The sequence below is a fragment of the Tursiops truncatus genome, chromosome 18 (genome assembly GCF_011762595.2).
Source record: "Tursiops truncatus isolate mTurTru1 chromosome 18, mTurTru1.mat.Y, whole genome shotgun sequence".
Lineage (NCBI taxonomy): Eukaryota > Metazoa > Chordata > Mammalia > Artiodactyla > Delphinidae > Tursiops > Tursiops truncatus.
In genome coordinates this window covers 66,935,369-66,959,936 of record NC_047051.1, presented here as the reverse complement: position 1 = coordinate 66,959,936, position 24,568 = coordinate 66,935,369, and the positions used below count along the sequence as shown (strand labels likewise).

The window sequence follows — 24,568 nt, the reverse complement described above, 5'->3', positions numbered from 1 at the left end:
AGTCCGCCTGCCGATGCAGGGGACGCGGGTTCATGCCCCGGTCCGGGAAGATCCCACGTGCCGCGGAGCGTCTGGGCCCGTGAGCCATGGCCGCTGAGCCTACGCGTCCGGAGCCTGTGCTCCACAGCGGGAGAGGCCGCAACGGTGAGAGGTCCGCATACCGCAAAAAAAAAAAAAAAAAAAAAAAAAAAAAAAAAAAAAAGAATATCCACATGAAAAGCATTAGCAATAAGGAGATACCATGGTTGCAAAAATGCAACTGATTTGTCACTGGGGCTAGACTAATTTTTAAGCATAAGAGGGAGAGTTCTGGTAAACAACAATTCTGAGTAACGCAGATGAGTACAGATTTATTACCAAGGAAACAAAGAGCCCACACAATTTTTATGTCTTCCTCTGCAGGCTGATTATAATGTCTCAAGGAGGTTCTCCACCACGAAGAACAACAGCTCTCCTGAGAGAGTGGCGGAGGGCAAGTGACAGAGTGGGCAGCCTTGCAGGCTTAGGAGCTGGGCAGCCCTGGACCCGGCCCATCCTCACAGATGCACTTCCTGCTTGCCACTTACAAAAGTAATGGTTAAAGGAAAAAGGAAAAAGCAGATAGGAAAATTAGTTGGAACAATCTAACAGTCTACTAGAAATGTTTAAATGTCTAAAGAATAAAGAATATCAAATATGTTAAGAAGATTAAGTTGACTTAAAGATAAATTTTAAATAAGATTTAAAACATATACACTAAGGTAAACAACAAGGTCGTACTGTAGAGCACAGGGAACTATATTCAATATCCTGTAATAAACCATAATGGAAAAGAATATGAAAAAGAATATATATATATACATAATTGAATCACTTTGCTGTATACCAGAAACTGACATTGTAAATCAACTATACTTCAATTTAAAAATTTTTTAAAAATACACACTAAAGAAATCAACACAATAAAGGATATGAAAGGAAGGCAACGGCCAGGAATTAATGGGAACCCCACAGGGTTCCGGGTGCTCTGAGTTTCAAGTAGGACCCAAATACCAACAAACACATTCAAGGCTCCCTGCAATGAGGTCTGACTAAGTGACTCCTGGACACATTTGGGGTTCCACCCAGAAGCTGTGAGGGCACAGAGGCCCAAGTACTATCCTACGTCTCTCATCTCCAGTCCTACAAAAATTCAAAAGGAGACAATGATAAAGTACTCACTGCAGTGGGAAGAGTTCCTTAGAACTGTATAATGCCAGAGGTGGGAAGCCCTTCGAGAAAGTCTCATCCAAATTCCCCTTTCTTCCAGCTGGGAAGAGTCATGATCAGAGAAAATTAACTAACTTTTAAAAACAATAACTCAGCTAATTAATGAGTAGCATAGACAGACCTCTTGCACTGTTACTCACTCCCAGTCTGAAAATTCCCAGGAAAAATATGCTGCAAAGAAAAAAAAGGTATTTGAGGCAGGAGAGAACAATACAATGAGAACTAGTATTCGGTGTCTAAAACATGTACTTTGCACAAGCTATAAGAATGAGATGATTCACAGATAAGAAGAGATGATTCATAGATAAGAAGAGATGATTCACAGATGAGATGAGACTCAAGGTGTTTAAAAAGAATTACTCACGGAAACAGCTTAGAAGAAGCAGATAGCCTCAAACCCAGTCTTGCCAACTCAAAGCCTAAGCTTTTTTAAAGAAACCTCTTTGATACAAAATGTAACACACACAGAAAAACCCAGCATGCTGGAAAAATCCACTTGCTTCTTTTCTCTTCTCCACCCTGCTCTGTTCCTGAGGCTGAGGGTACAGATTCCACCCAAAGGCTCAAGGGCCCCCTGGCTTCTGCCGAGTTCTGCTAGCGCCTCAGAGGACATCTGGGCAAGGAGGAGCCTGAGGCCAGGGTACTTACTCCCCTTGTTCCTTGTTACCTCACACTTACTGTTTCCAAGGCAGCTGACTCTCCAGGGGTGACCCCTCCAGGTTCTAGTAACCTCTCCCTTCCTTAACCTCTTTGGGCCTAAAGGTGGTGGGCACAACAAGGAAACGGTCCTGCCAAAGGTCCCCCTTTTGTCACTAGGTTCCATTCTTTTGTCATTAGATCTTTATACATAAGCCCTTGAATTATTCTAGTTTAAGTGTGCTATCTGTTTTCTATTGAGACCCTTATAGATACAAGGGCAAAACAAAAATAGACAGATTAGTGAATTATCACAGAACAAACACTAAAATAATTAGCACTCAGGTTAACAAACAGAACTTCCCAGCATCCTGGGAGCTCTCCCGTGTGCCCTACATATTACATGCTCCCGCAACCCTATGCGCGAATCCCTAAACTCTATTTCAGTTTGGTCTGCTTTCTGAAATTCATATAAATGGAATCGTACAATATGAATTCCTTCACGTCTGGCTCTTTTCACTTAACACCATACGCACAAGATTCGCCTGTGTTGTTCCATGCGCCTTCTATGTGATTCCTTTTGATTGTGAAAAGCAGTCAACTGCTTGTCGACACAACTGATCTATCCACTCTACAGTTGCTGAACATGTGGGTTGTCCCTAATTTGGAGCGATTAGAAATAATGCTACTGTGAACATTCTTATCTCTAACTCCTGGTGCACAGGAACACGCATTTCTACCTAGGAGTGGAATGTGAGTCATAGGGTGTATGCATCTTCATTTTAGTACTTAATATCCAACTGTTTTCCAAATTTAAGCTCCCACCAGCCAGGCGCAAGAGTTCCTGGTTGCTCTGTACCCTCACCAACACTTTTCTTTTTTTTTAAATAGATCTTTATTGGAGTATAATTGCTTCACAATACTGTGTTAGTTTCTGCTGCACAATAAAGTGAATCGGCCACATGCATACATATATCCCCATATCCCCTTCCTCTTGCGTCTCCCTCCCACCCTCCCTATCCCACCCCTCTAGGTTGTTGCAAAGCACCGAGCTGATCTCCCTGTGGTATACTGCTGCTTCCCATTAGCTATTTTACATTCGGTAGCGTACATGTGTCGATGTTACTCTCACTTTGCCCCAGCTTCCCCATTCCCCTTCGTGTCCTCAAGTCTGTTCTCTACGTCTGTCTCTTTATTACTGTCCTGCCCCTAGGTTCTTCAGAACCAATTTTTTTTTTAGATTCCATATATATGTGTTAGCATATGGTATTTGTTTTTCTCTTTCTGACTTACTTCACTCTGTATGACAGACTCCAGGTCCATCTACCTCACTACAAATGATTCAGTTTTGTTTCTTTTTATGGACAAGTAATATTCCAGTGCTGGCTGAGTATATATAATGGAATACTACTCAGCCAGCACTTCTTGTTAGTCTTTTTCACTGTAGCCATTTTGGTGAGTGGGTAGTAACATCCTTATTATGGTTTTAATTTTCGCTTCCCGATTACTTATGAGGTCCAGCATACTTATACATGTTTATCAACCTTTTGGATATACCCATTTTTGAGTGCTTAAAAGTCTTTGGCTCACTGAACGGCAGAGATCTCCCTCCCAAAATTAAACTTACAGGCTGACAGAATCCAGTTACAAAATCTTTCCTTGGGAATATCAACTCATTAGTGAGAAACAGGGAAAGGAAAGGATGGTCTATTCCCTCAGAAGATTCTTTTGCTACAGATCAAATTACTATTCTGATTATTCTCTATTAAGTAGGACCAACTTCAACAAAATTTACTAAAACAAAGTACAATACCATAATACAGAAAGAGTACAACACAATCTCACAATCTGAGACTCCTGAGTAAATATCCCTGGGTTACACCATCCATACAACTATTGTGTCCTCAACATACTTTGCTGTTGGCATAATGATTAAATTCAGTGAAGCATGTAAAGCACTTAGACCTCTGCTTAATGATTGTTCACCTCTGATAATACAGATAAGAGTAATAGCAGAGATAATAAAAAATCCTATGTAACTTTTTAAACCAACAAACTTCAACCTATAGTCGTGTAGTTACTTTTTAGTATACAGATGCCTGATACTAAAATCCTCCATCACACACACCAGTATACAAGTTTGGATTTAAGTAACTCAATAACACACCTCTCATTTCTTTACCAATCCTGACTCTCCACAATACCTTTTTCTTCTACGCTGCTACTTCACCATATTACTAGATATTTTCCCCTAGAAACTCATCTCCCTCTACATGTCTCCTTTAACTGTGAGACCAGAATCTGTAGGAGGTGGCCATGTACATCACAATAACCAGAGAGTTCCAATTAATTGGCTGTGCCCGGGGACCACTGAATGGCTCTCCACGCAGTTAGTGAGACGTCACCCTGCAAACTCTTGGCCTGGGATTTCGGTGGGTCCAGGAATGATTTCACTGTCATGTTGATGCCTTCTCCTAAGATCCTCTAAGTGAAAGAATCTTTAATATCTTTAGGGAACTCTACTTTGATTGCCAATTTAGATCAATTTTATTTTTAGAATTATCTATCATTTTGGTTATCTGGGTTCAACTTGCTTGCTGTGAGGTAAGTAATCATCTGATTGTCCGTATGTCTGTGAAACTGAAGAAAAATTGCCAAGGAAAAGGAATTTGGGAAATGTTAAATTTATAATACAATTTAGGAAATCAAGTGGAAACGAGGTCCATACTAATTTGGCTATAAGACTACAGTTGTAAGTTGCTGGATTTAAAATAAAATAGATTTAAACAAATAGTATCTCAGTTTTCTTTATCCAGAAACCACTATTCAATATATGTGCCCCTCAAAAAAAAAAAAAAAAAAAAAAAAAAGAGCAGTGAGTTTAGATGCAAGCTTGAAAAAGAAAGGAGTATGGCACAAAGATTCCATAAGATCAAAGTGGGAGACTGTCAGGGCCAAAAGATAAGATTTTCACCCTAGTTTGGGGCTCCCTCCATGTCCCTCACCACCTCTCCTTTCTGGGGACTGGCTGTCTACCAACTGCTCTGGCTGTGTGTGCTGATGGCCACCTGAGCTGGGAAAGATAAACAGTAACTACAGTGGGCCCCTCATCACAATACTGGTCTGAGGAACTAGGATAAGGCTCACTCACACTTGCTGAGGTACAGAGAAATGTGTTAAGAACGAGAAATACAATTTTATCTGTGGCATAGACAAATCTCTGATATAACATCATGTTTTCTTTTTTTTTTTTTAATATTTATTTATTTGGCTCTGTTGGGTCTTAGTTGTGGCGCACAGGCGCTCTAGTTGTGGTGAGCGGGCTCTAGAGCACATGGGCTTAGTTGCCCTGCAGTATGTGGGATCTTACTTAGTTCCGCGACCAGGGACTGAACCTGTGTCCCCCGCACTGGAAGGTGGATTCTTAACCACTGGGAAGTCCCAAAGAGCATGTTTTTATAATGGGGATTTACTGTGTCTATTAACAACGGGAGAGGCCACAACAGTGAGAGGCCCGTGTACTGCAAAAAAAAAAAAAAAAAGGAGCTAAAACAGATGACTTTATAAAGTGAAGGAAACTCTGTGAAATCCCTCTTTTGCAAGGTGAAAAATTTCTTTCATTCATATCCCAAAATAAGTAAGGAAATTAAAGCTGCATGAATATTGGTCCCCGAATGAGATAAGCTCCTCTATTTGAATAAAAATTTCATTAGGTTCAAGTATTAAAGAGGCAAACCAGACACTATAAAAGTTTAATTCTTTTTTTTTTTTTTTTTTGCTACGCGGGCCTCTCACTGTTGCGGCCTCTCCCGTTGCGGAGTACAAGCTCCGGACGCGCAGGCTCAGTGGCCATGGCTCACGGGCCCAGCTGCTCTGCGGCATGTGGGATCTTCCCGGACCGGGGCACGAACCCGCGTCCCCTGCATCGGCAGGCGGACTCTCAACCACTGCGCCACCAGGGAAGCCCCAGAAGTTTAATTCTTGATCCGTTGTTTACTTACTTGCTGCCAAATGGTTTGGGGGAAATTTTTTTTTTAACTGTAATTCTTTTCCAACATAAAATTATTGTGTGACGAGCCAGGAGCACAGACAACAATGCTAAGTGCTGCAGGGTCATGGGGAGAAGGACAGTGGGTCTTGCCTCCAGTCTGCCTCGCGACTGGCGGGTTCCCCTCACATTAGCAAGTCAAAGTGTCCCTGATGCTGACACTGGGCTCAGTAATTCGACCCTCCATTTCTTCACCTACTTTTTCAGTCACACATTCAACCAGTATTTACTAACTGACTGTTAAATACATACATATACAACACATGCAAACCCTTAAGGACCTCAATGTAGTGAAGGATAAAAGGCAAATAAACTCCCAATAATAATACAAACACAAGCCACTACAGGGGTAAGAATCCAGTGCTAAGGAACCTTACAGGGGCGAATAACCAACCAGCTTCAGGGGTCAGAGAAAACTTCCTGGGAAAGGCAGCATCCAAGCTAACACTTTTCAGATAAATAGCCGCCGCCCAAGCCAAGAGATGGGAGTGCGGTGGGAAGGAATGTCACAGCTGCTGGTGGGACAGCCTGTGAAAGGCCGGGAGTAGGAAATCCCGTAAGGCTAAGAGGGAGAGAAAGGCGGGACCCACCTTCCAGCTGTGCCCCTGGGTGCCTCTCTCTGAGAGACTGGCAAGTCAGAAAAAAGAATCTCCCTGTGTACAAGGGGATTTGTCTTAATGAGATATCTGCCTTCCCTGTGCCTGTTGATTTCAGCAGCACAGAGAACACTAATCAATACTGAATTTTAGAAGACCTGTCACAGGCTATATGAAATTAAGGCAATGAAAAGATTGGATCTGCAGATAAGCGGTTCCTATCTCCAAGTGAAATATCAAACTCCTAGCCTGCATATGAAACATAACTCCATGTATAAAAAACTGATTACTGGGCTTCCCTGGTGGCGCAGTGGTTGAGAGTCCGCCTGCCGATGCAGGGGACACGGGTTCGTGCCCCAGTCCGGAAAGATCCCACATGCTGCAGAGCGGCTGGGCCCGTGAGCCACGGCCGCTCAGCCTGTGCGTCCGCAATGGGAGAGGCCACAACAGTGAGAGGCCCGTGTACCGCAAAAAAAAGAAAAAAAAAAAAAAAAAAAACTGATTACTGTAATTCAGCAAGGAGCAAATCATGTCTAGTGAATAAGTCAATGTAATCACCTCACAACGGGAAGTCTTTACAGCAGCTAGGGCAGAAAGGGGAGGGCCCTGAACTTGGCACAGAAGAGGCTCGGCCTGGTTGTCTGAGTTCTGCAGCAAGTCACTGGCCCTCTCTGGGCCTCAAATCCTCATTTACACAAGAAATAGTTGCTGTGGCTGTTGCTTGTGCTTCTAAAACCCATTACTCTGGCATTAACATAATCAAAATTACTTTAATCACCAAAGGAAAGGATTTAAACAATTTATAAGTCACAGATTTACTACGGTTTTGTCTGAGGAAAAAAAAAAAAAGGAGCATGTGCCCTCAAACTGTCTTAAATTAAAACACCAGTTAAGTTCATGTACCTTTTAAAGGCTGATAAATCACGCATAACCAAGTATAAAGATAATTAAAATTTTAGTACAAGCAAATGAAATTATGATTTTTTTTTAAAGAAAAGAGAAAGTAAAAACTTTAATGTAACTAGGCAGGCAGGCAATGATTGGGGTTGCCCACTTCCCTTTTCGTTGGTTTCACTTCCCTTCTTAGGTTAAAATACTCCTAATATGTAAATTATTCCACTAAAGACTTCCAAAGTTCTTAACAATTTGTAGGGATGTTTTTGCAAAAGGAATTACTTCTAGACGTCCATGTGACAGAAAAGGGATATGAAGCATTGGGGACTTAATAAATAAAGCAAACCAAAGTAGGTAAAGGTATATGCAAAGCAGAAGCAAATAATTGAGGGTCCCAAAATTTCTACCATTTAGAAATGGTTTAGGGCTTCCCTGGTGGCACAGTGGTTGAGAGTCCGCCTGCCGATGCTGGGGACATGGGTTCGTGCCCCGGTCCAGGAAGATCCCACATGCCGTGGAGTGGCTGGGCCCGTGAGCCATGGCCGCTGAGCCTGCGCGTCCGGAGCCTGTGCTCCGCAACAGGAGAGGCCACAACAGTGAGAGGCCCACACACCACAAAAAAAAAAAAAAAAAAGAAATGGTTTAGCAGTAAAAAGTGGATATTCAATGATTTTAGGAACTTTGTAGTAAAGGGTTAACGCTGTTTGGAAGTTACCTACTAGGTGCCAGGTTAGCCCTTGGACTTCTCTGGTTTAGAGTCCTCAAAATCCTACCAGATGGGTATTATCTCTATTTTAGCACTATAGAAACTAAGCAGGAACAAAGGCTCAGAGTGCTTAAGTAACTAGACAAAGTCACACAGCTTAGAAACTAAGTTATACTATGAATTCTATTCAGTCAACATCAAATCTCATTCTCTTTCAACAGATGATGCAGACTTTAAGCACCAAGTAAACAAACTCAAGACATTTTCTCCTTTCTGTATGATTCTCTTAAATATATGCCATCATTTCATGGGGAGCTTATGCGAAGCATGACTTCATAAACAAATCATTTGTGAAAGAGAAAAACCACATCCAGGGCAAAGTCATAAGTTGAAAAAGCCTTATTTCAGAGAGTACTTCCTGAAAGAGACAAAGCAGCAATTACAGCTGAACAAGTACCAACTCGTATACCGAGTATTATATTTGAAACAACTTCTTAAAGCAACGGAAGAACCTAAAACAAAAGAAATACAGCATTTCTTAAATATACCATTTCTAGAAAGAGCTATTTTAACACAAGCAACTCAAAGAAATCCCTTTTACAGAACTGGGTATACCGAGAAATGTTCCTCTCAAACACAGCCTTTTGATGGACAGGAGGTAAGTAGCATTTAATTAACTTCATCACAGATTATCAGAAATAATGCTGTACTTATTTACTAAATCTCAAAATCCTTGTTTTATTTTAATAATATATTACTGAAACTATGTTGGTGAAGGACCCTCAAATGGGATATACTGTCATCTTCCTACATTATTAACATGTTGTTTCATTTATTTTCAATACTGTTTTACCTTAATAGTAAATGTAAGTTTTTTAAACTTAAAGAAAATGTTGATACAATAAATCATAAATATCTTTAGGAGTCTTTGTCACCTGGTTTCAATTACATTGTTTCACAGAATGTACTTAAAGTCTTTTAAGAAAAGACTATAGCTAATCATGGAATCTAAAGCTTTTAAAATGCTGACTTAAAAGCCAATCACTTTTCAACATTTATCCAAAAATTTATCCGTGTGTACAGAGTACAACCTGTATGGTAATGCCTTTAAAACACATGCATCACACGTATTTTAGTTAACCTTAAGCAAATGAACACAACTGTTGGTGACATAAAGTCAGCCTGAACCCAATGAGGGGAAAAAGATTTACTCAAAAATGGTTTGTAAGTAAGGAATTTATGTGACAAAATTCGGGAATAAGGATGGGTGGAGGGAGTTCTGATACAAAAGAAAAAAGGATACAAAATGTCATTTACATTACAATTTTTACTATTTAAAAATTCATGGAAAGTTAATAATGAGTTAAGTCTCTAAAATTATTTTCCTTTGTATGATAATACTAGAGAGTTAATTTTTCTATGTAGTATTTTTCTCATTTTAGAGAAATTAATATTCTAGTCAACACAATATTTGGAAATTTTAATAAATACAGGCTTTTAAATATATAGAATTCTACTCCAAAATCATATTTAACCTAAATATCTGGCAAACTCGCTAGTCAGGAAGGTAGGAAGGGAAGAAAAGAGGGAGAAGAAAACAAATTCATACGTTGTGTTTGTCCTCAGCAACTGCTCAAATTAATTTTAAATTACAGCCCATGATGCCACTACCAGATGGCTAACCTCCCCCAGTTTTCACTAAAGAGAGACTCAGGGCTGAATGAGAGAGAGACCATTCTGCAAAGTGACATTTTTGAGGGAAACTTTTCTTACACCTCCATATTTCAAGGGGGATGCCACAAGGTTCCATCTCTTTGTAGCGAGTCTATTTTTAAAATCACTGTTGTTGATGTTATATCGTGGGTGACAGAAATTTCACACTGAGGGGGTCACAGTTAAACTCCCTTCCAGTAGAAATGGGCATTTGGCGGGGGTGGAAATTAGTTTCTGCAAACACATAAAGTTACTGAGTGACTTCTTACTAATAACTATTTGTCTTTGATATTCCTTTTTTAAAATTAAATTTGACAAATAATACTTACGCTTCTGGATCTCGGTAGAGTGAGGGCGTGAAAGTTACTATACTAGCAATATCTTATTCTCAAGGTGTTGCTCTCCGTGCACCACTGCAGCAGTGTAATCTGCTTCTGGGGCACTGGTAAACACCATCTGGAAGACTCAGCATTAGGCACTCCCAAATGTGCATTAAAAACTAGCCCACCTATTGTTTTAAGAGTCAAGTTCTTGTGGGACTTCCCTGGCAGTCCAGGGGTTAAGACTCTGTGCTCCCAGTGCAGCGGGTAGGGGTTCGATCCCTGGTCGGGGAACTAAGACCCCTCATGCCGCAAGGTGTGGCCAAAAAAACCCCAGAGAGAGTAAAAGTTCTTGATCTGTATACCATGGCACAAGACACTGCTGTTTCTAGACCTATGATAATCTAGAGAAAACATAATACTATGAAGAAGCGTTTGCCACTTAAAAAAAACAAAATGGTTTAATGGCCAATTAAGCAAGCCTTCATTGACAAACTAGTGAGTGCTTGCTCTGGGTCACCCTGCCAAAGTTTCCTTCCTTCACTTATCCATCAATTCAGCAAATATTACTTACTGAGTATCTACTATGTACTCATCAGGCAGTGGGGATTTAGCAGTAAAAAGGAAAAGTTCCTGCTCTCAAATGAGAATTACTGTGAATATTCAGTAAGCAACCAGTTATATGGTTTTTTTATTAGTTTTCTAATATATAATTTATATATTAAAATTATATTTAATGAGTAAAAATTCATTATTTGGACATTACTAATCTGGGTTACCAAATATTGAAACAGAATGAAGATGATAAAAGGTGGCAAACTATCAATATTTTCTAAGATTCAAACTTCAGAACGGCCTTTCCCCAATTAGTCCCAAACAAAGGATACCTACCATAGGCACAACTGCTACCCAATTTCACACTACAGAGAGAAAATGAATACATTTGCCAGTGCATCATGATACACCAGACCATCTTAATACACTGATATGTTAGTACATATTAGTAATAATACCTAGGGAGTGTATTTCTTAATAAATACTAAGACACATATATTGACTCTATGACATAAAATACTGTCAAAATTAAAATCCACTGATATGCCAAGTCGAGTGTGAGAATGTTAAGCATTTATTTTTTCAACAAGAGTTTTATTCCTCCTATTCTTAACTATTTTACAGTTTCTAAGTGTCATGCCCACAACAAGCTATAAGATGACCACCCCTCACAGTCAAGCTCAACCTGGCCCTTCTATCGACCCATATCCAGATGAATACAAAACAGCAGCCCTTGTCTTCTACAGCTGTATCTTCATAACTGGCTTATTCGTTAATGTCACTGCCTTATGGGTTTTCAGTTGTACCACCAAGAAGAGAACCACTGTAACCATCTATATGATGAATGTGGCACTACTGGACTTGATATTTATAATGAGCTTACCCTTTCGAATGTTTTATTACGCAAAAGGTGAATGGCCGTTTGGAGAGTACTTCTGCCAGATTCTTGGGGCTCTCACAGTGTTTTATCCAAGTATTGCTCTATGGCTTCTTGCTTTCATTAGTGCCGACAGATACATGGCCATTGTACAGCCGAAATACACCAAGGAACTTAAAAACACATGCAAGGCCATGCTAGCGTGTGTGGGAGTCTGGATAATGACCCTGACAACCACCATCCCACTCCTACTGCTCTATGAAGACCCAGATAAAGCCTCCAACCCTGCCACCTGCCTCAAGATTTCTGACATCATCCACTTAAAAGCTATTAATGCGCTGAACTTCACTCGACTGATTTTCTTTTTCTTGATTCCTCTGTTCATCATGATTGGGTGCTACTTGGTCATTATTCATAGTCTCCTTCACGGTAAGACATCTAAGCTGAAGCCAAAAGTCAAGAAGAAGTCTATACGGATCATTATCACGCTCATGGTGCAGGTGCTCGTCTGCTTCATGCCTTTCCACATCTGCTTTGCTTTCCTGATGCTGGGAGGGGAGGAGAACAGCTACAACCCGTGGGGAGCCTTTGCCACCTTCCTCATGAACCTCAGCACCTGTCTGGATGTGATTCTCTACTACATTGTTTCAAAACAATTTCAGGCTCGAGTCATTAGTGTCATGCTATACCGCAATTATCTTCGGAGCGTGCGCAGAAAGAGCTTCCGCTCGGGTAGTTTACGGTCCCTAAGCAACATAAACAGTGAAATGTTATGAACGGTCATTGTTTGTCTTCGATCTCTTTAAATTCACTTTACTAACTTAGGGTCAGTGGATATTCTGTATGATATCATCAAGTCCCTTCTCTCCCGAAAACAAATAATAAACTTTAAGAACTCTTCCTCCTTTGTGAGATCTTATTATTGCGGCAGCATAATTAAATACACTAAAGTATTTTAATAAATTCATTATCTTTACTTTTAAAACCTGTATAAAACATTTTCATGAATTACTGGGAGAAAAGCATCCAATTCGTGTTTCATATTCAAGCCTTATCTAAATACATAGTTGACTTTTTGGATTTAATTCTATGTGCAGGTGAGTCATGATGTCAATCAGGTCAGCAGGCAAAATATTGGAGCTATTGTTTGAAATAATTTGATTGAATTATTTTCCAACTAGATGCAGCTCCCTTTGGTCTAATTTATACTCCGAATTGGTGGTCTAAATCCAGTACTTTGTATTCTAAACACCAAACTTCCATGATTCCTACACAAACAACTATGTTCAACTCATCACTGTTAGTGATGCAGAGCAAAATTTGCAGAAGCAAGCACCTGAGGATGCTGTAAAGGCCATTGCCATCAGCCCCCACCTACTCTAAATTCACTTTCCTTTGGAAACAGACTATAGTCATTCAATAAACACTTACTGAGAGCCGAGTATGCACCAGACTCTACTTGACACTAGTCGGGGTGGGGGGACCTCCCTGGTGGCGCAGTGGTTAAGAATCTGCCTGCCAATGCAGGGGATACGAGCTCGAGCCCTGGTCCAGGAAGATCCCACATGCTGCAGAGCAACTAAGCCCATGCGCCACAACTACTGAGCCTGTGCTCTAGAACCCACGAGCCACAACTACTGAGCCCACATGCCACAACTACTGAAGCCCACGTGCCACAACTACTGAAGCCCGTGGGCCTAGAGACCGTGCTCCGCAACAAGAGAAGCCACCGCAATGAGAAGCCCGCGCACCACAATGAAGACCCGATGCAGCCAAAAATAAATAAAATAAATAAATTTATTTTAAAAAAGGACAATTAGTCCTGCCAAAGGGCAACAGGGTGCAGAAAGAAAACCAGCAGGTACGAGAATACAAATACATAGCATGTTAAGAAAGCTGAATGACTGATGGGGGAGTGGCTTGAAACATTGGACTGGGGTCAGATTATGAGGGCTTTGAAGGGAAAGAAACAAACAACAATATATGGGGTGGGGAGGCTGCTACTGCTAGGATGTCTGCATAGGTGACCTTACTTAGTTCCCTCCACTGCCCTGTGAATCACAGAGTATGAGCCCCAATTTACAGATGAGGGAAGTTGAGAGAAGTAACTTGCTCAAGATGACACACAAATAATAAACGGCAGAGCTGGAATCTCAGGTAAATTGGGCTATGTGATGGCAAAGCCTAAGCCATCTGTACTATTCTAGACGGCCCTGATGCCACCTTGAAGAAGCTTGATTTTTATTCTGAAGAAAATAAGGACTTAGAGGTTTTTAAAAGGAAGATTAGCATGGTCAAACTTGTATTTTAGAAAGACAGCTTCTGAAAACATTGCATGAAATACTTTGGAATTGATAGGAAGACTAGTTGGAGAGTTACTGCAAAAATCTAGGCAAGAAAAGGCTAGTTAAGACTGGGATAATGACAGAAGGAGTCAAGGAGATGCGATGAAAAGCTGACTTATATAGGACTTCGAATGAATAAAAGTCGGTGCCCTACGCCACTGATGAGAAGAGGGAAAGATTTCCAGCTTGGATGACTGAGTAGATGAAAATGCCATTAATTAAAATAAGGAGTACAGAAGGAGGAGGAGATGAGAGTGCAAAAAGAGAGGTGATCAGAGGAGGTAAGAGCTTCTGAACATGATGAATTTTCCTTGAGTCTTAGAAGTCACTAGGAAATATGACTGAAGAAAGATCAAGAAAGCAATATGGACTGGAAATAGAGAGCTGGGAAACAAACAACAGATGCTAACTGTAGTTGAAGTCATGGGGGTGGACGCGACGGCACAGAGAGAGCACCTGGAGTAAGCTTGAGAAAGGAGCTGCAAAGAGTAAAGGAGGTCAAAGAGGACCAGGAGAGAGTAGGGTGCTAGGATTCAGGTGAGCAGGTTATTTCATGAAATAACGGGATGTCAAAAGCATTTAATGTGCCACTGAAAGGTCAGATAAGACAAGTGAAAACAAGCCACTGGCTTTAGAAATTAGTTGGATACTGGTGACCTTTATAAGAGAAGTTTTAATAGTGGTGAGGTTAAAAAAGAGAGAGAGAGAATTAAATAGGAAGTGAAGAATTGCAGGAAGTGCAGGTAAACTTGGCATTGATGAGAAAGAAAAAGGTAACAAGACATTATGTGGAAAACACTGCAAATTATAAAACACATTGACTAAAAAAGTTTCCTCTCCTGAGTTTTTGAAGCTTTGCTTACCATCAAATAAAACATATATTTACAAAATGCAAAGTTTATTGAAGTAAAGATTTAGGTTCCAAGAAGTCTATGTTTGAGAACGCGTCAAGATTCAAAAAAGCCATATTATAATGTTTCATGATTTAAAAGGAAAGAGAAATATATTCTCATTCAGGTGATGTCTGAATTAACATTCACACTGTCTTTCAAAGGGGATCCTATAACTTTTGAATTTACTCAAATTTTCAATTCTTGCTACTAGCTAAGATTTAAATAGGTAAAAGCCTTCTGGCCTTAAGAATTAGTAAAAACATTGCCACCAACTTCAAAATTGAATCAATCTTCCTTATATGTACCAGTCACGATTCCATAAAGAAAAAAGTGTCATTCATTCAAAGAAATAACTGTCATTCAACTCTATGTGCAATAGAAAATAAAAGTCATCACACAAGGGGACGATGTAAATAAGAATTAAAAGCTATGTTACTACCCATCCACTAAATTTATTCTAACACAAACATACACGATACACATAACCCTTCTACAACTCAGTAGGCCTTATAAAGAACCAAAAAGAATTGGCCTCAATGAGAAACGTTAGGGGAAAACTAATGATTTAGTAATGCTACTTCTTTTCTGAATCAACATGGAATCATTCCTAATGACTACACTATTTACCACAATAGCAGAATAGTCAACTTAAACTTCTTAGTCTAACTGCAATTACAACCCGTACAACTAAAAAACTGCATAATTATGACACAGAACTTTATGTGTCTCCATTAAAATATTATTCAGAATCATACATTATTAAGACAACTAAACATCAATACTCATGCCAATAATTCAGTAAATCCCACGAAGGACAGCTATTACCATAAATATTAACAATGTAAGTGTGAGAGCTATAAGATCACTAACCGTATTTTAAAAATAGAGATACAAAGTGAATCTAAATCAAGGTACTTGCAATAGCCTAACAGTTCTCAAAAATATATACTGAAAATTAAAATAAGGCTGAAGTTAGTACACACAAATTTTAAATATGTTACCTTTATTTTATAGTATCTCATATCTTAAAAACTGTCTCAGAAACTTAATTCAGAGATGCTTTAAAGGCATTTATATGTGCTAACAACTCTGCTCCTAAATGCCAATCATTTCATAAACTAATACATGTTTTCTCATTTTGTTTTTAAAGAAAACCAACACAATATGAAAGCACAGACACTCTATGAGTTAGGTTGCCCACTGCAGATTGGCTACAAAGTTATAACCTATATACTGATTTTCTTTTACCTTTGGTGGAAATATATAAACAATATAATTAAGAAAAGCAACATTCTTCAGAAGCTTAACTTCAGACAAATAAATTTTGTTTCCTAATCTAATTAATTAAATTTTGTATTTTTATGTTTAATTAGTTAACAAAGTTACAAAGACAAAATTTCACTATGAAAACACAATTCTATCTTCAGGACCAGAAGAGAAAATTCATTAAAAATTCTCTAAAATATGAGATTTGAAAGCTAAAAAAAAGAGTGAGTGTAAAACAGATTCTGTGTCAAGAACATAATGAAAATGTTAAGTATACACTGGAATTTTTACATATAAAATCAATTTTACTATATCTAAAAGTTTAAAATATTCTCTTACTGACTTTCATGTATAATAATGCTTTAAGTCAGTTTTAAGTAGTTATGAATTAAGCTAATATTTGAGAGCTACTTACAATCCAGAAGGCAAATTCCTGGCTGCAGTGATACCAAAGGAATACCGCACAGCTTCAACGAGGATAAAGTCACCCACCGCCGACAAAACCCAGGAACCCAGCAGAAAGGACTAAAAATAAAACAGGAAGAACATTATAGAGAGGAGTCTTCTAAAAATAAACTAACATTTATTTATTTAGAACCAGCTCAGGTATATATATATTTTTTAAAGTTTGTTTTTTGTTTGAATAGACTTTTCAAAGTGAGGGAGTAAAACCATATTGGTCAAATGTATTAACTTCCATAATTTCTAAGTATGTTGAAGAAAAGATATTTATAGCATGACTTATTTTTACAACTAATACACAAACCATTAAGCAAAATAAGTGATTAGAATTTTATTAAAATAAAAATCCTTATTAAAATGGTTATTGCTGGGCTTCCCTGGTGGCGCAGTAGTTGGGAATCCGCCTGCCAATGCAGGGGACACAGGTTCGAGCCCTGGTCCAGGAGGATCCCACATGCGCAGAGCAGCTGGGCCTGTGCGCCACAACTGCTGAGCCTGTGCTCTGGAGCCCGTGAGCCACAAGTACTGAAGCTCGCGTGATTGGAGCCCGTGCTCCGCAGCAAGAGAGGCCACCGCAATGAGAGGCCCGTGCACCGCAACGAAGAGTGGCTCCCACTCGCCGCAACTAGAGAAAGCCCGCGCGCGGCAACAAAGACTCAGTGCAGCCAAAAAAAAAAAGTTATTGCCCACTCACACTGATATTATTATCTGTTATCATCATTATTATTTTATTATGCTAATCGCTTAAATTTAAATTTTTTCTTTGGTTAATGTCCATGTTCCAAATCAGACAGAGGATCATGTAATAAAAAGATAATTGTTAATGAAACACCAAGCTTAACAAAATAAAACTATTTAAAAACAAGAAAACAGAAACATTTTTTTCTATCACCTAGGTAGCAAAGGGAAAATACATAAAAACTTACTGCAAATTTTCTGCTTCCATATCTTCTTTCAAATATCCTAAAATTATAAATAAGCAGACTACTGCAGAAAGTATCTTTCAAATCAAGGCAAATTATTCTTCCACAAATCAACCGCCAAATCTAGATGGGGATTTAAAAAAGAATAACAAATAGGAGTAAGACTTGTTCAGGTCTCTTCCTTGGCACATTTATTACGTTTACATTATACTGCTTATTTTTAATACTCTAAGCTCAGATTCCCCAAGGTAGAACTGAAACTCTCCATATCTCTGTAGCAGCTCTTAGAAATGCACACTAAGGGCTCCTTAAGAGGTTCTGCCAGGAGAGTGTGGCTATTTGCACTCCTAGACAGAGGGTGACTGTCCTCCATCCAGGCAGGTCCCACCTCTAGAGCACAAATGCCCACAAAGTGGTGCAGGAGAAGGGGACTGTTGCCAACTTAGCCGGGTGAACCAAATTAACCCCCCAAACAGAAAGGTACCAACTCAGGGCCACAGGGCCCTGACATTGCCTTACAGCAGTGGTTCTCAGGGCTGGCCATATGCTAGAATCCCCTGGGGATCTTTCTAAAAAAGTACACCAATGCCCAGGCCCCACCACTAGGCTCCCTGACTCAGCTGGTCTAGGGTGAGGTCTTGGCATCAAAAAAAAAACACTTTATGTAGGTGATTCTACTGTGCAGACAGGATTAAGAATCATTGTATTACAGCAACTGAAATCATACTGAAGCTCTATTATATTCCAACAGAAAGCAGCAGTATGGATAAATAACTGAATCACAGGAACTTGGCAAAGCCCACCGAAGCAATGGCATTAATGACATCCCTATGAAGAAAAGATGTCAGTGCTCAAGAATGGATTATCATGCTTAAAATGGCTAATGAAGTATTTAGCAAAGAAAAGTGGCAGGTTATAACCATAATTTGCACTAACACTCTCTGATATTGTGATTTATAATAAGAAATATATTTTGGTCTTTGCCATTGGAATTTACAAAGTGAAGAAAGCTATAATGGTGTCTTTTGTCATGTTAATGAGGTGACTTTTGGAGGCACCTAAGAATGGGGGCTGGCTTCCAGGGGAACCAACCTTGTGATTAGAAGGTGGGAATTTTCAGTCCCGCACCCTGACCTCCGGGGAGGAAGAGGGGCTGGAGGGTGGATCAACTGCCAATGGCCAGTGTTAATCAATCCTGCCTATGTAATGAATCTCCATAAAAACCCCAAAGGACAGGGTTCTGAGAACTTCCTGGGTGATGAACATGTGAAGATCTGAGGAGAGTGGGGCTCAGAGAGAGCACGGTAGCTCCGCACCCTTTCCCCTTACCTTGCCCTATGCATCTCTTCCATCTGGATGTTCATCTATATCCTTTAATAATACACTGGTAATCCAGTACATAAAATGTTTCTCTGAGTTCTGTGGACTGTTCTAGCAAATTAATTGAGCCCAGGGAGGGGGTCGTGGGAACTCCGATTTATAGCCGTTCGGTCAGAAGTCCAAGTAACTACCTGGGCTGGTGACTGGCATCTGAAGTGCGAGCACAGTGGGCAGTCCTGTGGGACTGAGCCCTAACCCTGTGGAATCTGATGCTCTCTGGGAAGATGGCATCAGAACTGAGTTCAACTGTAGGACACCCAAGTTGGTGTCTGAGAATTGCTTATTGTTGGCGTGGGGAAATCCCTGTCAAGCTGGAAATGGTACCGGAATACCCCTTTTGCACTCCAGCTCACAGACAAGACCCAGCACCAGCATTTTTCATGTGATCAACCCATAAATCTTGAAAGCCACAGACTTCTGCTCTTCCCACCAGCAGAAACCCAAGAGAAATTTCCTACTTGGTTTAACTACCACTATAAAAGTAATTCACAGACTCTCAATCTATTAGAGCTGAGAGAGCTTAGCTCCTCTAACAGATATTCAAACTGAGGCAAGTTTTTGAAAATGTTAAGTATGCATGCTAATCATACAAAAAATAGATTTAACATTGTTTAATTCTCTTGAAATTAAAAATTGCATTCCCATGAGTAAAAACTGAAGCTGAAAAGAGATGTGTAAAAGGAAATACTGCAACTCCTTCATTATAATCTGCTTTGCTGAAATTATCAATAAATACAACTAGAGAAGTTACTTGTTAGTGGAATATTAATAATAAATAATATTTCTTACAAATTTAGAGGCTTTGAGAGACTAAGAATGGCAGGAAGAAAGGTAAATCAAAGAAGAAGGCCTGCCTTCTCCCCTGCCAGAGGCCAGTGGAGCGGAGCTCACCTGGAAGTCGTCCTTGACTGCCTGAAGGTCGTACACAAAGAACCTCTGGCAGTGTGGAAGGAGGAGGGCCAGCAGGAGGGACAGGGCACTGGGGACCAGTAAAAGACCCTTGGACACAGGTGCTTTGTCTGGAGGGAAAAACAAAACTGCTTTCAGAATGACTGTCCCTAAGATTTTAAAAACCACACGACTGAAAAGCAAGAGAATTCACTTCTTTTGAATTAGAATGAAGACAAAGTTCACACACTCTGGAATTTAATTCTTATTAACATATATTTTCAAAGCATCTTCCTGCAGAGGTAAGTGATCAAAGGGCACTGGAAAACAAGCGAAATCGGCTGATGCAGGCTCCACTATCATCTGGCTCTTAGACGAGACCAAACCAAGTTTACTTCCATGGAATACCTTTTCAGAAAACGGTCACCAAAGTATAGAGAAATAGACAGGGGAGTATGTTTTCTATCAAACTGATCAGTTAGCTCCTGAGCGTGACTGGGATTCACGTACATAAACATTTACTTTAAGAAATTTAAGAAGCAGTTAAAAGTGCTAACATTGCTGCCTGCAGTGGTCTGCTGAGATTTTCCACCACGGGCACCCTGGAGCCTTGTCTAAATCTCACGCAGAGGAAGAGCAACGAACCATGGCAGCTATGGTAGCCCTCTGCAGTGGGCTAGGAAGGGGAACGTTAACGCACTTCGTAACGGCTGCTGTCTGCCTCACAGATTCTGGGGCTCATGCAGTGCTGTGGAGAAGTTGTTCACAATATAAACAGGCAACCAGCAATGAGGACCTGCCTGTTCCAATGGAAAATCCTTATAAGGAGCCTCTGAAAAAATCTATCTTGTGTGGAAAACGTGTAGATTATAAGAATGTACAGCTTTTATCCCAGTTTATTTCTCCATTTACTAGATGCATTTATGGAAGGCACATAGCAGGTCTTTGTGGGAAGAAACAAAAAGAAATCACAAAAGCAATTAAGAGAGCTCAAATAATGGGGTTTATGCCGGTTACATGCAAGGATCCTGCATATCTCAAAGACCCTAAAGTTTGTAACATCAAATACAGGGAGTAAATTCTATAAAGTTATCATCAATAAATTTATTTTACAGTTGTGTGGTGGTAATACTGGCTCAGACTGTAAGATGTAATAACCTTTGAGTAGAGAAGTGATAGGCTAAATCTTATCAAACTATAAAGTATTATGTTTTTAATTCTTAATAATTTGAAATTATATGAGGAAAAAGTGTTTCAAGAGTGACGTTTCCTCTCCATATCAGAATGTTCATTAAGTAAATCAGATTATTTAAAATGTTAATACTTGTTACATTTTCCATACATATGAATTTAAAAAAGGTACTATGGGATTTTCACTTAAAAAAAAAAAAAATCTCACGCAGACTTCAAACAACAGCTCAGTTCCCACTTCCTTACATCAGTCTCTCCCATTTTAGCCTGAGGGGCTCTTCCCCCAACCTGCATCCCCGTTTCCAGGTACTAGTTGAGGAGTCAGGGTCTGGAACCTGTTTTGCCTTCCCGACTACATTAAAGATTCCCGAGGGAGGCCACCTGCCTTCTCTTCTCTATGTTGGCCATAAAGCCTAGCACAGCTCCTTGAGGGAATGAAATGTCCAGATCATCAACAGGCAAGACCACAGGAAAGCGCAACGGACACTTTCAGACAGAGACATTCTCAGATTGTGTGAGGTGCACTTCAATGGGGAGTGAATCTACTAGTTATGGTTGGTAGTGTGGTAACTGCACTTGTTTGCATATATAAAAATAGCCCAACTACTTCCTCTCTGGTACGGTCTTACAAACAGCTAAACTGGAACCATCGGTAAAGTGGCTGCATACTATTTTCATGACCAAGATGCAATCGAGGCTCCAGGGAATCTAAGCGCTAACGGAGCTCCCCGCCCCCCAGAAAGTGGAGTCCCCTCCACCTAGTACCCCAAACGTACCGGAAAGCACCGTGGTTGTGAGCCTGACCAACCTAAGTCCTAACGCAAGCAATTTCAGCCTGTTTTCCTCACCTGTAAAATGAAGATAAGAGACACTACCTCAAGAGTAGTGAGAAGTAAATAAAGAATGAATATAAGGGGCTTCCCTGGTGGCGCAGTGGTTGGGAGTCCGCCTGCCGATGCAGGGGACGCGGGTTTGTGCCCCGGTCCGGGAGGATACCGCGTGCCGCGGAGCGGCTGGGCCTGTGGGCCGTGGCCGCTGAGCCTGCGCGTCCGGAGCCTGTGCTCCGCGGCGGGAGAGACCACAACAGTGAGAGGCCCGCGTACCACCAAAAAAAAAAAAAAAAAAAAGAATGAATATAGGGAAAACTGCTCCAACCACCGCAGTCACAATCCCAGGAGACTGGGCCTCCTTGGTGAAAGGCAAGCTCCTCCCTTATTATTCCGACAGGACTGAAGACGGAGCAGAGGTGACAGAGGTGCACCTTGAAGGTTTCCTCCTTCAACTTGGACTTCACCGATCCTTGTGAAATGGGTCCCATTATTTATTCAATCCTGCCTCTTCCTTGCTGCCTGCATGATTCCACTGTAGGTTCATGGTCTCAAATCTCAAACTGACACTCTCCACTGACCAGTAATGCTACTGCTCTTCTCTAGTAAGTGTGCTCTCTCCTCAAACCTTCCTGCTCCACACTCCCAATGGCTTACATGTCGCCATATGAACAAATGAATGGTTTGCTTTGGTGTTCTCACTCATATCTCTACAATTAATAAGCACCTACTGCTGCAGACCATGCATTATCCTAGGTCCTGGGGTATAGCAGCAAATGATGGACAAAGTCCCTCCCCTTGTGGTACCTACAGTCTAGACAGCAGAGAAAAGAAAATACACAAAGCAAGGTAAATACCATGTCAGATACAAATAAATGCTATAGAAAAATTAAGCGGTAAAGAGCGAGGCTGTGTTACCCACCATGGATTTCCTGCTCTCTTTTCAGATAAAAGATAGGACTGCTACCCACCCACACCTGCCCCTAACTGAAGTGGCATATGGCAATGTGACTTGCTTTGGCCAAGTCAACATAATAGATGTTACTTCCAGGCAAATACTGGAGAGCCAGTGAATGGCCTTTCCCTTGGCCAATGATCAAGATGGTGGCCATGCTACGAGCCGGATGCCAGAGTTCAAGACAACACGGGACAGGCCCTGCCAGGCGACTCACAATGGAGGGACGCCTGCAGTAAGAAACAAACCTTGTCGTTTCAGGTCCCTGACATTTGAGAGCCGTTTGCTACTGCAGCATAACGAGCCTATCCTGGTTTAGGGGAAAACATAGTGCTAGTAGGGAAAGAAGGGTGCTCTTTTTTATAGCATGATTAGAAGGCCCTCTGACAAGGTGAAATTTGAGCAGACACCTGAGGATGTGGGCCTTGCAGATACCTGGGGAGCAGTATTCTTGGCAGGGAAAAGAGCAAGTCCAAGTGCTGTGAGACAGAAACACACTCAATACGATCAAGAAACAGTAAGGCTGCCAAGGCAGCTAACAGCAGAATAAGCAAAAAGCAGAGAGGCAGGATATAAGGCCAAAGAAGTCGAGGAGCAAACAGTGTAGAACCCTATAGGCCATAAGGACTTAACCTTTCCTTGGAGAGTGACAGGATGCTCTTGGGATGTTTAGGAAAGGAGTAACATGATCAGACATGTTTTCAAAGGATTGCTTTGGTTGCTAAATTGAGAAGAGATTACAGCAAGGCAAGCATAGAAGAAAGGAGACCAGTTAGGAGGCTATCATAATAATCCGGACAAAAGATGATGATGGCCTGGACCAGGGTGGTTTGGGTGGGGGTAGTGAGAGTGGTCAGAACTGGAGTATGTTTGGAAGGTACAGCAGCAGGATTTGCTGGCTAACTGGGTATAATGTATGGGCAAATGGAGAAATCAAAGATGACCCAAAGTTTTTGTGGCGAGCCAGTAGAACTGTTGCCAGTTCCTAAGATGGAAAATTCTGTCACCCTCGCCCTTACCATGCCTACAAGATCTGGGCCCACCTTGCAAACTGTTCCCTAACCCCCATCTCCACCCACCACCTCCTAGGGCTCTACCCTTTATACCAATGCTGCTCAAAGTAACTAGTCCACAAGCTGTTACCAGTCCAGAGTGAGAACAGAACGTGAACCAACACACTATGTCCTGCAGGGAGGAAGTCCTGCTATGAAAAAAATATCACCTGTACTGAACACGTGCTCTGCTCAAATGTCACCTTATTTGCGGATACCCCATGTAATTCTCTATCCCCTTTGTTCTGGTTTATTTTTTCACAGCACTTATCAACAATTGACTTATTAATAGTGATTCACCAAATCTATGATTCAAACTGACTGTAAGATATACCATTATTTTAGGTGTTACTAAAAAAGAAACACTGTCAAATAATTCTAAGATGGCATCAACTGTAAAGTACAACCCAATATTAGAAACACTAAAATGTGAAAAAATGCAATTTGGAATCAAGAAATACATTTCTCTGTGTATTGTCCATCTCCCCATCCTCAGTCCCCACTAGAATATAAGCCTCTTGAAGGCAACAATTTTGTCTGCCTGTGTTCACTGCTGCAGTATCCCTCATGCCTATAACAGGATCAGGTCCATAAAGGCAGTCAACAAGTGTTTATCTAATGAAAGGTGACTGATATATAAGAGTTGCTCAATAAATACCCAAGCATCCATTGATGGATAAGTGGATAAACAAAATGTGGTATATCCATACAGCAGAATATAATGAATTATATTCAGTCTTTAAAAGGAAGGAAGTTCTCACATGCCACATCATGGATAAACTTTTTGGACATT

At 40.6% G+C, this 24,568-nt stretch overlaps 2 protein-coding genes, 1 long non-coding RNA gene and 1 pseudogene across 4 annotated transcripts in view; 2 read left to right on the top strand and 2 right to left on the bottom strand.

Annotated features, from left to right (window-relative positions):
- Nucleotides 1-24,568, bottom strand: part of UBAC2 (UBA domain containing 2) — a gene marked incomplete at its 5' end in the record, with an annotated part of 149,348 nt that overhangs the window by 110,156 nt on the left and 14,624 nt on the right. Inside the window, 3 exons of the mRNA XM_073795049.1 lie at nucleotides 16,513-16,622; nucleotides 17,486-17,605; nucleotides 19,754-19,881. Of these exons, the coding sequence (XP_073651150.1) occupies nucleotides 16,513-16,622; nucleotides 17,486-17,605; nucleotides 19,754-19,881 (358 nt within the window). The remainder of the gene's footprint in view (nucleotides 1-16,512; nucleotides 16,623-17,485; nucleotides 17,606-19,753; nucleotides 19,882-24,568) is intronic.
- Nucleotides 338-2,860, bottom strand: LOC141277065 (uncharacterized). 2 transcript variants are annotated; one of them, XR_012327750.1, is made up of 4 exons: nucleotides 1,613-2,860; nucleotides 1,370-1,419; nucleotides 1,201-1,288; nucleotides 338-561 (listed from the first exon to the last, which is right to left on the bottom strand). It is a non-coding gene; the product is annotated as an uncharacterized lncRNA (long non-coding RNA). The 2 variants fall into 2 exon arrangements; XR_012327749.1 differs by having other exon boundaries at nucleotides 1,370-2,860.
- Nucleotides 8,572-12,494, top strand: GPR18 (G protein-coupled receptor 18). Its single transcript, XM_004322467.4, has 2 exons — nucleotides 8,572-8,786; nucleotides 11,341-12,494. Exon 2 carries the CDS (start codon nucleotides 11,353-11,355, stop codon nucleotides 12,367-12,369), a length of 1,017 nt encoding a protein of 338 aa, XP_004322515.1. The 5' UTR covers nucleotides 8,572-8,786; nucleotides 11,341-11,352; the 3' UTR covers nucleotides 12,370-12,494.
- Nucleotides 20,384-20,862, top strand: LOC117308814 (small ribosomal subunit protein bS18m pseudogene; annotated as a pseudogene).

Excerpts from the sequence above, each read along its gene's own strand:
- GPR18 (XM_004322467.4), top strand. The coding sequence starts at position 11,353 with ATGCCCACAACAAGCTATAAGATGACCACCCCTCACAGTCAAGCTCAA.